This window comes from Cimex lectularius, unplaced genomic scaffold (assembly GCF_000648675.2).
Source record: "Cimex lectularius strain Harlan isolate CLEC.00 unplaced genomic scaffold, Clec_2.1 scaffold156, whole genome shotgun sequence".
NCBI lineage: Eukaryota > Metazoa > Arthropoda > Insecta > Hemiptera > Cimicidae > Cimex > Cimex lectularius.
Window position 1 is genome coordinate 813017 of NW_019392760.1, and position 13443 is coordinate 826459.

The following is a 13443-nucleotide window of genomic DNA, read 5'->3' on the forward strand; positions in this document are numbered from 1 at the left end:
TATTTTCACTCCGGAGAAGCCATGGAGGTGTTATCGTTTGAGCAGACATTTCTACGGAAGGTCGCACAATCTTGAACATCAGTGAAGGTTCTCTAACAGCTGCGCGATACATTGAAGATGTGTTATCAGAATAAGCTTATATGCCAAGAATTGGCGATTTTATTTTTCTGCATGACAATGCAAAGCCCCACACGGATAAGTTCTTTGGTGACTACATAGAACGGGCTTCAATTCATTGTTTGGATAGGCCAACATGTAGTTCCGACTTAAACCCTATCGAACACCTTTGGTTGTCAAAGAGGGTTAAAAGTCGCCCCAAGGAATTTGCAGGAATTAAGAATGGCGCTGTTCAAGGGGTATAAAAATATTCCACCTCTACTTAGAAAACCTCATAAAATCGATGCCACGTCGAATGTAAGCGGTGATCAGCGCAAGAGGAGGAAATAATCCGTACTTAATTCAATATTTTCTTCATTGTTTCCATAGAATCATTTTACTTAAAATTGTTTTACACAGTTTAATTTTTTCAATTTAACTGTATCTTATATTTTTTAAATATCTAGTAAACAACAAACAATAAAAGTTATAACGGTTCCAAGTATTTACTCAAAAAAAGAGGGTGACCACTTTTTTGCCTCTCAGTGTAGTAATGATCAGCCAAAAAATTGAAACGTATAGAGAAAATTAAATATATTTTAAAACGCTAAAAGAAAGAGAAAAAGTGCATAAATAACAAAAAATATCTGACGTTTTAAATATAAACCGAGACCTGTGTTTGTTTAAGTGATTCCCAGTCTACCCAAAGTGTAATTAATCGTTCAGTTCGTTCTGCAATCCTTTGTTTTGATTTGACCCCATTGCATAAATGGAGTGTGCCTTCCACATATGAACTTTGTACCTTCGAATTTCCGTCTCGACGAGCCAATTTGGAGAAACTTTTCCTTACGAGCAAATATTGACAGTACGCTTGTTAAAATATTCGGTTGTGTTTGAATAAAAAATGAGCATCAGTTTGAAAATCGCCGAATAATACAAGATGGCCAGAGCTATTCCGCTGTAAGCAAATATTATTTATACTAAACATAATTGATGTATTTTCTGAAATAACAATTCTCTTATGTTTGACAAAGAGGAAACATTTGTTGTTTGGTTGATTCGCGCAGTTCTTGTCAATCTGTCGGATGTCGACATTTCACTTTCTTCACTGAGTTATTTAGATATCATTGCTGGTCAAAACAGAGGATATAGGCGGACTAAGATGATCGAAAATGAGCAGTTTACCGGCAGTACCCTCACAGATCTAAAGGTAAAATTTCACAATTTTGTAACATTTTAAATAAGTAATTGTCCACGTCAATTTAAAAAAAATTATGTAGTCATTAAAATGCTTCCAGATAAAAAGGCTAGGGCAATTATTTTAAAAATCAACTCTTGAAGGATCCTTCCCACCGCGAAAGATTGCGTTCTGTCGGAGTCTCAATCCCTAAATAACCTCTAAAGGTCTTATGCCGAGGCAATTACACAATATTCCCACTGCATACTGCGCAAACAAGCGGGGTAATCTAAAAGTGTTTCTCAGCCTTCCTGGGAATCAAATTTAAAAAGTCTCCCACAAAAACTAGAGTAGATGTAAATCTGACGTTTCAAAGGGAGGTAAACAGGGCACAGTAGCAGATAGCCAAATTTAGCTAATGTAAATCGAGTCTATCACGAGGACACCGAACCTTTGACCATATTGCAACCATTGCATAGTTTAAGTATTTAACTAAATTTGCAGACTGCATAATGACGAATATATAAAGGGTGTGCCAGGATGGTTTCAAATATCAAAGATACATAGTGATCATCAGCGGTCTTATCAACGTGCCTTGAAAAACTCCAGCAAAGATGGAGTAACTGCATGATTCATTTTTGTCCTGCTTAGTTCAGAATTTTAAAAATTGGATTGAAAAAATTAAGTAAGTGAACGGATGAAATGTTTTGAGGCTTCAAACCAATTCGAACTTTAACACTGATCGTATGCACAACAGCAAGAATAGACGGACCCAGTAAAATTAGTGTCAATCAATTTAACATGTAATTTTCGCCCACAAATCAATCATAACCGCCAATTTCCACAGCAAGGTCTAAAGTCATATCTGATCAATTGCCAGAAAGATGTCTTTGAAGACTCCCGAGCAATATTGGCTCAAGGAAGGAAGAATGATATTAAACGTGAAAAGTAGGAAGTCACTTGTTTAAAGAAGGTTTGCTAAAGGAATCAAATCGATTGGATGACAGAAAAAAATCGTGTAGGTTTTTTTTTTTTTGGCGTTATGATTTTTTTGTTTAGTTGATACCATCTGATGAAATATTGTACACAATTTTCATTGGTTGGAAAATTGGATAGTTGGTCGTTTTTTATCAATTTGGCCTGATTATCCTAGCTGTTTTGATCTTTGTCATTTCGGCTTCTCGTCATCTTCAGTGCTGGGTCTGTAAGGTAATTTGTTAGTAGTGCACAAATCAAGTTCCCTAACTAGGGTTTTCGAATAGGGTTAAAGCTATCAGCTCGACCGGAGAAATGCAGAAAACAAAAAAGCAAATTATATTGCCTTCTCTTTTTGATAATAATATATAATTCTTACACTACAAAATTACCAGTAATATGGCAAGATTATGTCAAAATAAATTAGATAATTTTTAATTGATCAAATTCAGTTACATCTGAAGTTTGTTTTGAACTTCTACTATGAAAGTTCTGGGGTTTGGTGCTTCAGAACAATATTAAAAAAATCTTTGTTTTCCGTAATATATACATATATATATATATATATTAAACATATATTATATATATTTTATATATGTTATATATATATGTTATTTTTTTACATTGTGTTTGCACGCAATAAAACAAGGGAAGAAAAATAAATAAATAAAAGTAACGCGAAAAGGGAAACAAAATGGAAATTATTTTAAATGCGAAAAAAAGAACAACTTTAAGAGAGAAATGGGGAAAGGAAATAAAAGTTCTTACCTTTTCGATAAAAGAAATAAGTGAAACATACCTGCGCTCTGGTCGAGGCCGGTTGACCGAAGAAGGAAAGCTTTGCAAATAGTAGTTTTCCGATCCAGACTCATCCAAACAGCTATGAAGCGAAGTGCCGTCGAAAATTAAGATGGAACACGTCAAAAGGGCAAGATTCTGAAGAAGAGGGTTGGTCGGAGTACAGTAAAAAAAAGAAGTTTTTGGGGAGGTGGTCAAGAGTTGAGGGGCGGACTCACGAAGTTTAGGGAAAAGGGCCGAGTGGGGCGGACGCGTAAGGCTTAACGTAAATTCATGCACATGCATTAGTAATTTTAAAAAAGGGCTAGCTTCGGGTTTGAGTTATTTATTTTGTTTTAAAAATAACAGCACAATTGTCGAACACAAATGACATGTAAAATAAAACAGTTAATAAAAAAATGTTTTTTTAACGAAACGCCTGTGTAAAAATCTTTTTTGTATGTCGAGGTTTTTTTCACAATCAGAAACTTGTAATAGTGAGAGTCACTGATTTGTTTTTACAATTTGTCTTTTTCTCACAGTAGAAAGTAATCGCAACCGCCGAAAGTGAACGGGACGTTCAGAGAGTACCTCACCCGACTCTTGTACATATGGACCACTCGGACCAGTTCCTCTTTCGCTTTCGACGACATTTTTGTCGTGTCATTAGTGGTAGAACTGCCGATCTGCTTGCAGGAGAGGTCGACGAAACCCGTGTTGCTGATGTGCGGCAGGACCTTCCAGCAAGTCTGAAAAAAAGATCTCAGCATGCACAAACGTTTTATGACTTCTTCCATGCACGATTTCAGCGCCAAACCGAATTTCACACTCATCTCTCCCATGGTTTCCTGATGTGAAGTAGATGTATTACGATTATTAAACAAAACACTTAAATTTACGAGCACTACTTGTTTTCTCGAAGAAAGACATTGTTTATATTTATTCACACATAAAACACGTGTTTCAATTTGTTTTAATGATAATTCAAATTTTTCACAAATGTACGCTTTATTTTATACCGACATATTCTTTATTAAGTATATTTCGTATAGGTGTATGTGGAATTTTTAAAAGTTGTATAAGCATGAAGCCGGAGGCAGCTAGGCGGATCGATGTTTCGAATTATCGGTTAAGCTTTTGCTGTTGTTTACAATACTATATCACTTTCTCTTTCGTCTTATCATAATAAATCAACTCTTTGATCATATCACACCTCAAAATCCTCTAGCACAATAATCTCTCCAAACATTTTTGTATTTTATCTCAGCTTGCCAGCGAGTAAGAGGAAATTGCATCTTTCCTTACACGACACAAAAACAACAACACAACAACAAAAAAAACAACAAAAACAACACTCTTTATGCATATTTATATATGTGATGGAGAGAACGATTAAATTTTTTTTTTTTTGGCGATTGGGTGATTATTTTTTGGAGGCAGAATAGTACCGGTCAAGCCCGAAGGTAAACAAAAATTAAAAAAGCTGTTTTCATGTATATCACTATAACAAGTAGATTTTTCTTTTAAAGACAATTGATACCTGATAATTATCAAAAAGTTCCAATGAGAAATCAACTGAAATAAGCCAATAAATATTGCAGACCTTTGCAAATTTTCCAACATTTCCGCAGAGCTACTTGTGAAATTAGACTTCACCAATAAAAAATTATGAAACTGCACTATTTTAATAACTAGCTATAAGCAGAAACTATAAATAAATTTAATACAATACAAACCGGGTTTACTAATTGGTATTTAATTTTTAAAAAAATGGAAAAGTAAAGATCACCCGAGATACATAGGATATCAAAGAAAATCACTTTAAGCGGAAACAATTAATTTTATTGCTGTAACTCCTAAATTAAGAATTTTTTTAGATTTGAAGAAATGCAGTCAAAAATAATTAGAATTTAAATATTAATAAAATATTGCACAACTTATAACAATTTTAGTGGGATGTGTCTTCCAACCTTATCAAGATATACTAAACCTGCCCGATCGGCGTGTCGTGCGGAATTGTTGCACTGAGCGCCGTGTTTTTGGGACAGCTTGTGAATTGCCTTCATAATCAATACTAAAAATTCAATAGCTCATCTTTTATTCTTCATTATTTAATTTCGTTATTAAATTTTAATTCTTTTTTAAAAATAACTTTTTTTCTGCTTGCTCCCTTTATCAGACAACAGGCATTAGAATTACACAAGTTCCTAATGTAATAGAATACAGTTTTGCTGTACATGGTTCATTTTACTTATCAAAATTGGTTAATAAATTAAAAGAATAACGTACTATTAATAACGTAAATAAATAACAATTTGTGTAAATAAAAAAATATTATATAGTAACTGTAGATTAACTATCACTTATCAATTTAATATAAACAATAAAACATTTGGCCAAACATATCGAATTATTTATTTCTTTATAGTTTTTCAATATTTATTGAGTTCATAAATTTCAAGAACTGCTGGTATACCGAAATCAGTTTTTCTTCCTTCATTGGCCTAGTTTCATTATTTTGAACCAAATATCGTACCAAAATAGATCTTTCTATGTCGGATATGCAACAATCTGTTATCATGTAATCATGTCATCGGGATTACTTATTATATTAAATCTTGCAAGATATGATCTAGTTTTACCATGGTTTGTCATGGCCATTGTGAAGGAATGCTTTACATCTAGACAAAGGCTTATAATCAAGTTATAGTCGGAAAATAGCATTTTGTTATTTTTGCATCATTGGTATTTTTTTCTTCTTCCCACTTTTTATGTTCTCCTCCTTAGTGACGTAGGTTACAGGAACTTCAGAGAAACATATGGGTATTTCCTCATCCTTTGCTGCATCTTTTGCGGTGAAATCTACCATTCCGTTCCCCACTTCACCAGCATGTGCCTTGACCAAACAAATTTTAATATCCCAACCGAAATCATGCCGCAATATTTTTAGTTTTTTCCTGATTTATTCAACTAATTTATGATCGTTTTTGTGGTCTTGAATCATTGAGATGGAGACTGCACTTCCGTATGAAGAATTAGCGTTATTTTTGCCCCTCCCGTTTCATTCTTTAGAAACCACTCTAAAGCTTTCAAAATGGCCAGGAGTTGTTGGAACACCACGCTGCAAGTCTATACTTTGAAGTTGTCACGATTGCTTTTATTTGTGTAATCAAGAAGGCGCATCCAACCATGTTGGTAATTTTGCTACTATCAGGGAAAACTTCATAGTCATAATTCTCATTTATGGAATCAAATTTTAACTCGTCTACGATTGTGACATTTTTGCCTCAGTTGGATGAGTCCAGTTTTCTGGGATTACTGGCTTTTGTATTTCGTATAATGGCGAGGTCAGACTTCTCGCCAATTTTTTATATATATATATTTTTTTTTATTCCAATGGATACCAGAGACTGGAGGAGTTCCCTCCTGAGCACTGCAGCTGAGCTGTACAGCTTATTGTACTTTATCCCTGTCTCCATACTTTACGGGAGGGCTCGCAACACAAATGTGAACTTGAGCTCCCGTTGTACCAGTGTTCTTCCATCGAAGAAACTAATTTTTGAAGGGGGTTGGAACCAAATTCAGGGTCGCTGAGATCCGATCCCGCTCCTTCCATTGATGAGTGCCGTGTCAATTTCTTTCAATTGCGGCCACCGGTCCCCTTAGGCGTCAGAAAAAGTCCAGAGACGACGGTGGGGATCGAACCCACTACAGCGGAATCTACTAGCCGAGAGTCTGACGCCTTAACCACTCGGCCACCGCGGCCCCCTCTCGCCACCTTAACTTCATAGTTTTTAGCTTTTCCTGTATTTTTAGGTCTATAGGTATTATTCCAGCTAGAGTCACAACTGCGTGAAATGATATGATTCTTTATCCTCTGATAATTCTCAGTGTCATTTTACTTTGTACGCTTCCTAGTTGTCGCCTGATGTAATTTTTTCATAATTTTAACACTTGAAGTATTCTAATTACATAACATTAATAGCACAAAATAAGAAATGTACAAATATTTTCTTATTGCTCGTTTTATTATAAGAAAAATTGTTTGCCAAATATGTATATATGTAATTCTGTTTTTAATATAACAAAACGCGCCGCATTTAATATAGTTCAACAATAAAACCATAGCTATTGGAGCTTTAGTATTGACTTAGAAGCTGACCCAAAAGCACGGCGCTCAGTGCTACAGTTCCGCACGACACGCTGATCAGGCATGTTTAGCATATCCGATAATACAATTATTCGGTTTTTAGATATTTACTGCCGTGTGTCGTGCAGAACTGTTTCACTGAGCGCCGTGCTTTTGGGACACCTCTTGATAGGTTTTCTTAACAAACTATGCTTTTTTTAATTAAAAAAAAACCTTACTCAGGAACTTATCGACCACGGTAGTAATAGGTCGTACCTTTACCGACTCGGGGCATAGAGTCAACGAAAAGGTTGACATGTTGGCCAAAAAGGGAGCCAACATGGACTCTCTGGGCCCAGAACCCTACTGCGGCTTAGCAGCCTGTCACGAAAGAGGATACATCTTAAAATGGATCCTTAATGAGCCCAAAAGCTGTTGGAATAATGCCACAGGTATGAGGCAAGAGATTCATAGAAAGACCATCTGCAAAACTTACAAAAGAATTACTGGGAGGCAACCGCAACCGAACCAGGATTCTGGTTGGACTCCTGACAGGGCATTTAGTTTCCCACTAAACATCACCACATCACGGAATATCCTAATTTAAGAGCTTGGTACGCTTTATGAAAAAGTGATATCAGTCCGTTTCGATAGTGATAAAGATATTCCTCTTCTTAAGCAATAAATTGGCAAAAATAACATTATGGCATTTTCTTTTGGTCTCATCACTTAACAAGTTTTTAATTGAATCGCACTATCCAGTAATCCAGCAGGAGCATTAAATTTATTTCATAAAGCATAAAAGCCTAATGGGCGCGTAAAAAATAAACGTACTGTTAGAATAACTTTATAAAAGAGGCTGTAAAAGAACACACCGAATCATTTCAAACCATATTGATAAAAAAAATAGAGCAACAAAACATAGGTAATGTGGTGGACTCAAATTTTTAAAACTTCCAAGCTATTATCCTTTGCTCATTTCTATTCATGTGGGGTTTAGTGACCGTTACTTGATGATTATGAGATCATCTTCAGGGCTCAATAAAGATTGAAACATTGGGACGATAAAGAAAATGTTTTTCTAAAACCTGCGTCACACCAGACCGCATCTAACGACCTCCAAATAATCTATTCACAATATTCAAATTCTTTTGCGAACGACTCTCATTTGCCGCGCTAATGGTTCTGGGGTTGAATTACCGGCATGGCCCATGACTCTTTAATTGAAAATAATATAAAATAAGAGCTTTGTAAACGGGTTTGACTACTCATCTGCTACACCCAACAGGTAATCCGTCGTTAAGCCTCCCTGAATTAGAAAAATTACTATTACGATTCTTTCTAATAATAAATGCACCTCTCCTGATGACACAGACTGCCTTATGGTCCTGATGTTTCCCTCGTTAGTCGTAACATCAAATTCATTGTCATCAGTCATCATTTTATTAAATGCCGATTTTATAATTATCTTGATTTGATTGATAGCCGTCTTAATATTATAACTGTATATAAAATATAAGGCGAATTTTAAAGAAATAAAAACTTCATCACACTTTTGAAACTAATTTTAATAATTTACACGGTTAACAAATATAAAAATCTGTGTACAATATTAAAAATTACAACGCCACCGAGTAGAGAGAATATCTAGCATTCGTTCATTAGTTATTACACTTATTACACACACAAAAAAAAAAAAAAAAAAACCAAGGTGGGACACATCAAGCAACTCTGCACACCGGACACAGACACATGGAGCTTTTGATCCAAAAGTAAGTGTCCGATAATGCATATTTATGGGGAGGATAAAGTGCTTTATTATCGATATTACGAATCGAGTTGTGAAATTCTAATTCAGTATATTTTTTTTATAATTTGAGAGTAATTTAATTTATTAATGTAAATTTTCATGTATTAAATGGACACAGTTACATTGAAATTAAGAGCTTGATGCACCTTACGTAAAACGGTCACCAGTGCATTGGGCCATTTCAATGCGCAGTTATAACGGTGACAAACGAGTTTCTTTTTAATAATAAATGACTTTAAAAGAACACTCAACAAATAATTTAATTTGATTAAAACAATGAACAGTTAAAATACAATTACTCAGTTTTTGTATACTAAGCATGCATTTTCGCCCAATCGTACAAAATTGTAAAAAAAAGCTCCGTGATTTTGATGGAGAGCTCTTTTCTTTTTGTTTCTTTGATCTCTTAAAGACAACTTTTATTATGTATATTGTTAATTGCGTTATGAAATGGATTTTATTCGGACCAAGCTCTTAAATTAGAATATTCCGTTATGTTTACTTTCTACGTGGTATTTAGGCCTTAAAATTAACTTATTGTTGTAGCCGATGAAAAGGCGATCCAATTAACAACTTGTCAATTGGTAAGACTAAAAAGTCACCTGCAATTCATTATAAGTTTCGACATACTCCAACTTCTCGGGTGTTTTTTCTTATTCTGAAATTATTAAAGTTTTGATTGGATATTCTTGTAAACAACCTTGCCTGAACGATAGCATTTGTCTTGGACTGAGACATGTATGGTACAGTATTATTAATGCGCCGTTAGCTATACTAAATGCGACGCATTTTTTATATTAAGGACAGAATTAAATATTTGGCAAACAATTTTTCGTAAAATAAACAAGATAAGAAGAGACAATGTGTTCAGATTTGTTATTTTGTGTTATTAATATTGTGTAATTAGAATATTTCAACTGTTAAAATTTAATAATGAAATGAAATTTTTTGAACAATAAAAGATTAGCTATTTGGTTTTTCGTATTAACTATGAGGAAAATTCTCGTCTCAAAAACACGGCGCTCTGTGCAACAATTCCGCACGACACGCCGATCGGGCATGTTTAGTATATCTCGATAAGTTCAGAAAACACCACTAAAATAATTGTAATTATTTACAATATTTTATTATCATTTAAATTCAAATTGTTTGTTGACAGCATTTCTTCAAACTTAAAAAATCTCAATTGACAAAAACATAGTGACAAAAAGAAAATTAATTATTTCAGCCTTAAATTATTTTTCTCTTTGTTACCGGGTGATCCTTAATTACATTCCAACTAGTAAATCATGAATTTTTTAACATTATACTTTCTTCTTATAGCTTGATTTTTTAATTCTGAAGTATTGAAGATTTGATTTGATGACTTTATGAAACCTTACCTGAATCGTGGGAGTTCTTTCGAAAGGGGGAATGTATCATTATTTATTCGCTATTGATCCGATGTACGAGGGCTACTAATTTTAGCAAGAGCTGATTGTATTATTTATTAAATTTAATTTTTAATTATTGTTAAAACAACTGAGAGCAGTAAAAAATAGTCGAGTATGACCAGTTACTTTACATATATAACTGAAGTTTACTTTATTATTACATGTTGTAATATTATTAAATATTCTGATTGCGCGTTCATGGTAACGCAAAGAATTTGCCATTTAAAATATAATTACAATAAATACATAAATAATGAGTAAAAGACTTCAGTAAAAATAATGCAAATACACACAATGAATTTAGAAAAAAGTTGAAAGTTTGGAAACTTTTAGAAATTCAAGAATGTTAAGCTTTAAAACATTTTAAAATTTATGATTGGCTTCTTAAAACTAACTCAGTATTATAGCATAACCGTGTTTTAAATATTTCTCCCATACGATCAAATCGAAAACATATGAGCAGTTTCTAGAGTTTTTTCATTTTTTTAATCAAGTCTTCTCTAATTATCAATTTTTTCAATGGGGGTTTAACATGGATGTTGAGCACCACTGCTGGAACCATTTTTAAATGTTTGATGGGCGTCTGATAATCATTTTGGCTGAAAGGTTTACCCAAAGAGGACATCAGTTCAAATGACACTTGAGCAGCGAGACAATCCGAGACGAATTGCCGGACCTCAGCCAGCGGTTCTTCTGCTTCGAATGTTCCCTGAAGATAGACGCCATCGGGAAACCTGATGCGAATGAGTGAATAAGCATAGATTTTTACTGTTTTCTGCGACTTTTCCTGCTCCATTTCTCTCATCGCCTTAGTCATCAGTTTAGACGCGGATTTGACGGACTCCGTCCTCTTCTTCTGTTCAGTCTTGACTTCTTCGACGGTCAGCTTGAAGAAATCGTCGTTCGTCTCTAATGGTTTGGTTTCGTTCGCTTTGTAAAGGCACGGGTTCCTGTCTAGATTCAATTTTATCGGCTGGACTGAGCGTAACGTTTTGATCAAATTTTCAAAATAGGCAGCGTCGACGTTGCCCTCCAACACCAGACACTCCTCGACCGACCGTGCGGTTCTGACATTCTTCGTTTTGAAGCCGGCCAGCAGGAGAAAATCCAACGCCCCTTTGACAGGTTTCACCTTTTCTGAGAAAGTCTTGTTCGACATAGATATAGTCTTGTACTTTTCAGAATTCGGATGTTCCAGAATGTTGTTCAAATACGTGCAAAGGAGTTCGACGCAGAGGGTGGCATTCTCCTCGTTATTATACGAATGAATCATCAGGCTGGTTCCGACAATTCTGTTTTTTTCCATTTGTTTTAGGATGTGAGATTCGATCTTTTCCGTCCATTCCTCTCTGGATAGCAGTTCGGGTCCGAGTTGGGGGCAGAGATAAGACACCCCGATTGAGGCCAACACCCCCAGATCTCCAGATGTGTTTCTGTCTACCGAATAGGCGATCTGCTCCGCGCCCGAAGAACTGGACCCCATCACTCGGTACTTCCACAATTACCGTTCTCGCGTTGGTCTCGTAACGACTCTTACTCGAAGAAAAAGCCTCGAGTTTTTAATAACGAACATCGGAGCATATGTTTAAAAATAAATGAAAAACGATTTATAACAAAAATAAAGTGTATTAAAACAGTGTACTTAATTAGATTGTTAATTGCGGAAAATGTTGTTCGGAGAGTCAGAATATGCGGTAGTTGATGACATAGCCGGGTGGAAGAGCGAACGTGTAGTTGGCCATCAGGTGGTAGACGAAGGTCAATTGGTCGAACTCGTCTTTGGCCCGGTCGGACAGCTCTCGCATTTCGTAGCCGAGGTGCGGCGGCGAAGGCCTAAGGTAGGCGAACGTGCGGACCGGCCTGCAGGAAGTGTCGACGATCCCCCGGACTTTGGCGTATGCCAGGACTTCGAAAAGTACCCTGGCAAGCTCGCGCAAGTATCCAAACCTTTCCTTCGCCCGTTGTATCAGGGACCAGGCGGATCTCGTTTCTTGCGGCTCGGACATCATAAAATTGTGTGAACACAGTCGACGACCGCAGCTCCCAAGGCGCACATATTTTTAAAAGAAAAGGGAGAAAGAGAGAGAGAGAACAAGGAATTTTCGTATTTGTTATTAATCAAGCCATGATAATTGTTACAAATTATTACATATGTAAATTTGTACCACCTTATGTTAAACTTGGCTTCGTCCTCCGATCTTCCGTGGTCTTGATTCGCCAACAATTTTGTCAAGAAACAATCCTTGATTTTTTCTCTCGACTTTTAGAGCAATTCAATCAAGTCAACCTGATCATAATATGATTTTAAAATATGTTTATTCGACAACTTTGGCAGTCCGATCAGAAATGTATTGAATCATGACTTTGAAGGTCTGTGCAGTTGTACATTTATTCCTGTTTTTTGTCTATTCAATAATATGAATCTTCTTAGTTTTTCATCTAATATGTGATAAAAAATTACAGAATGGTTCTATATTGCATGACTATAGTATTTTCCAAAGAAGAGCAAGATAGCCTGCAGTCAAATGTAAGAACTTTTATTATGCAATAATATTGAAAAATATAAGCAAAACAAGCGTAATAATTGATTAGATCAAACTACAATTTATAATTAAGTTGAAGAGGATCAGATGGCCAACTAGTAACTAAACTATAGTCTTGTCGAGCTTTCAACGTATATCACGCCATCATCAGGGCCTAAGTTTAACAAATTTACATTTAACAAAATAATTTTAAAATTGACAATGATATTAATGTGAAAGTTGTACTTAATTTGTTAATAATGAAATGTGTGTTTATTAGTGACCTGTTGTTTCATAATTTGCTGGTCATGATGATGAGATAGTTTAGTCGGCAAAAAATGAAAAAGGTTCTAAACTTCCTCATTCTTGAATGCAACTCACGACTTCAACAAATTATTAATAATGAAGTACTTTTAATGTTATCTATGACGCAATTCTTGTGTTTTCGTCTAAAAAGAATCGAAGATAGATACAGGCTTTGTAGTTGATAAAAACATGTTACATAAGCACAATATGAATATGCT

At 35.1% G+C, this 13443-nt stretch overlaps 2 protein-coding genes across 2 annotated transcripts in view; both read right to left on the reverse strand.

Annotated features, from left to right (window-relative positions):
* LOC106669883 (cardioactive peptide) overlaps positions 1 to 3982 on the reverse strand; it is a 28213-nt gene extending 24231 nt beyond the window's left edge. Inside the window, exon 1 of the mRNA XM_014399716.2 lies at positions 3048 to 3982. Coding sequence (XP_014255202.1) covers positions 3048 to 3120 — 73 coding nt within the window. The 5' untranslated portion in view covers positions 3121 to 3982. The remainder of the gene's footprint in view (positions 1 to 3047) is intronic.
* Positions 3983 to 10744: 6762 nt separating this feature from the next.
* On the reverse strand, positions 10745 to 13086 carry LOC106669763 (UBX domain-containing protein 6-like). The gene has a single exon (XM_024227381.1). The coding sequence runs from the start codon at positions 11878 to 11880 to the stop codon at positions 10864 to 10866; it is 1017 nt and encodes a 338-aa protein (XP_024083149.1). The 5' UTR covers positions 11881 to 13086; the 3' UTR covers positions 10745 to 10863.
* Positions 13087 to 13443: the final 357 nt, after the last annotated feature.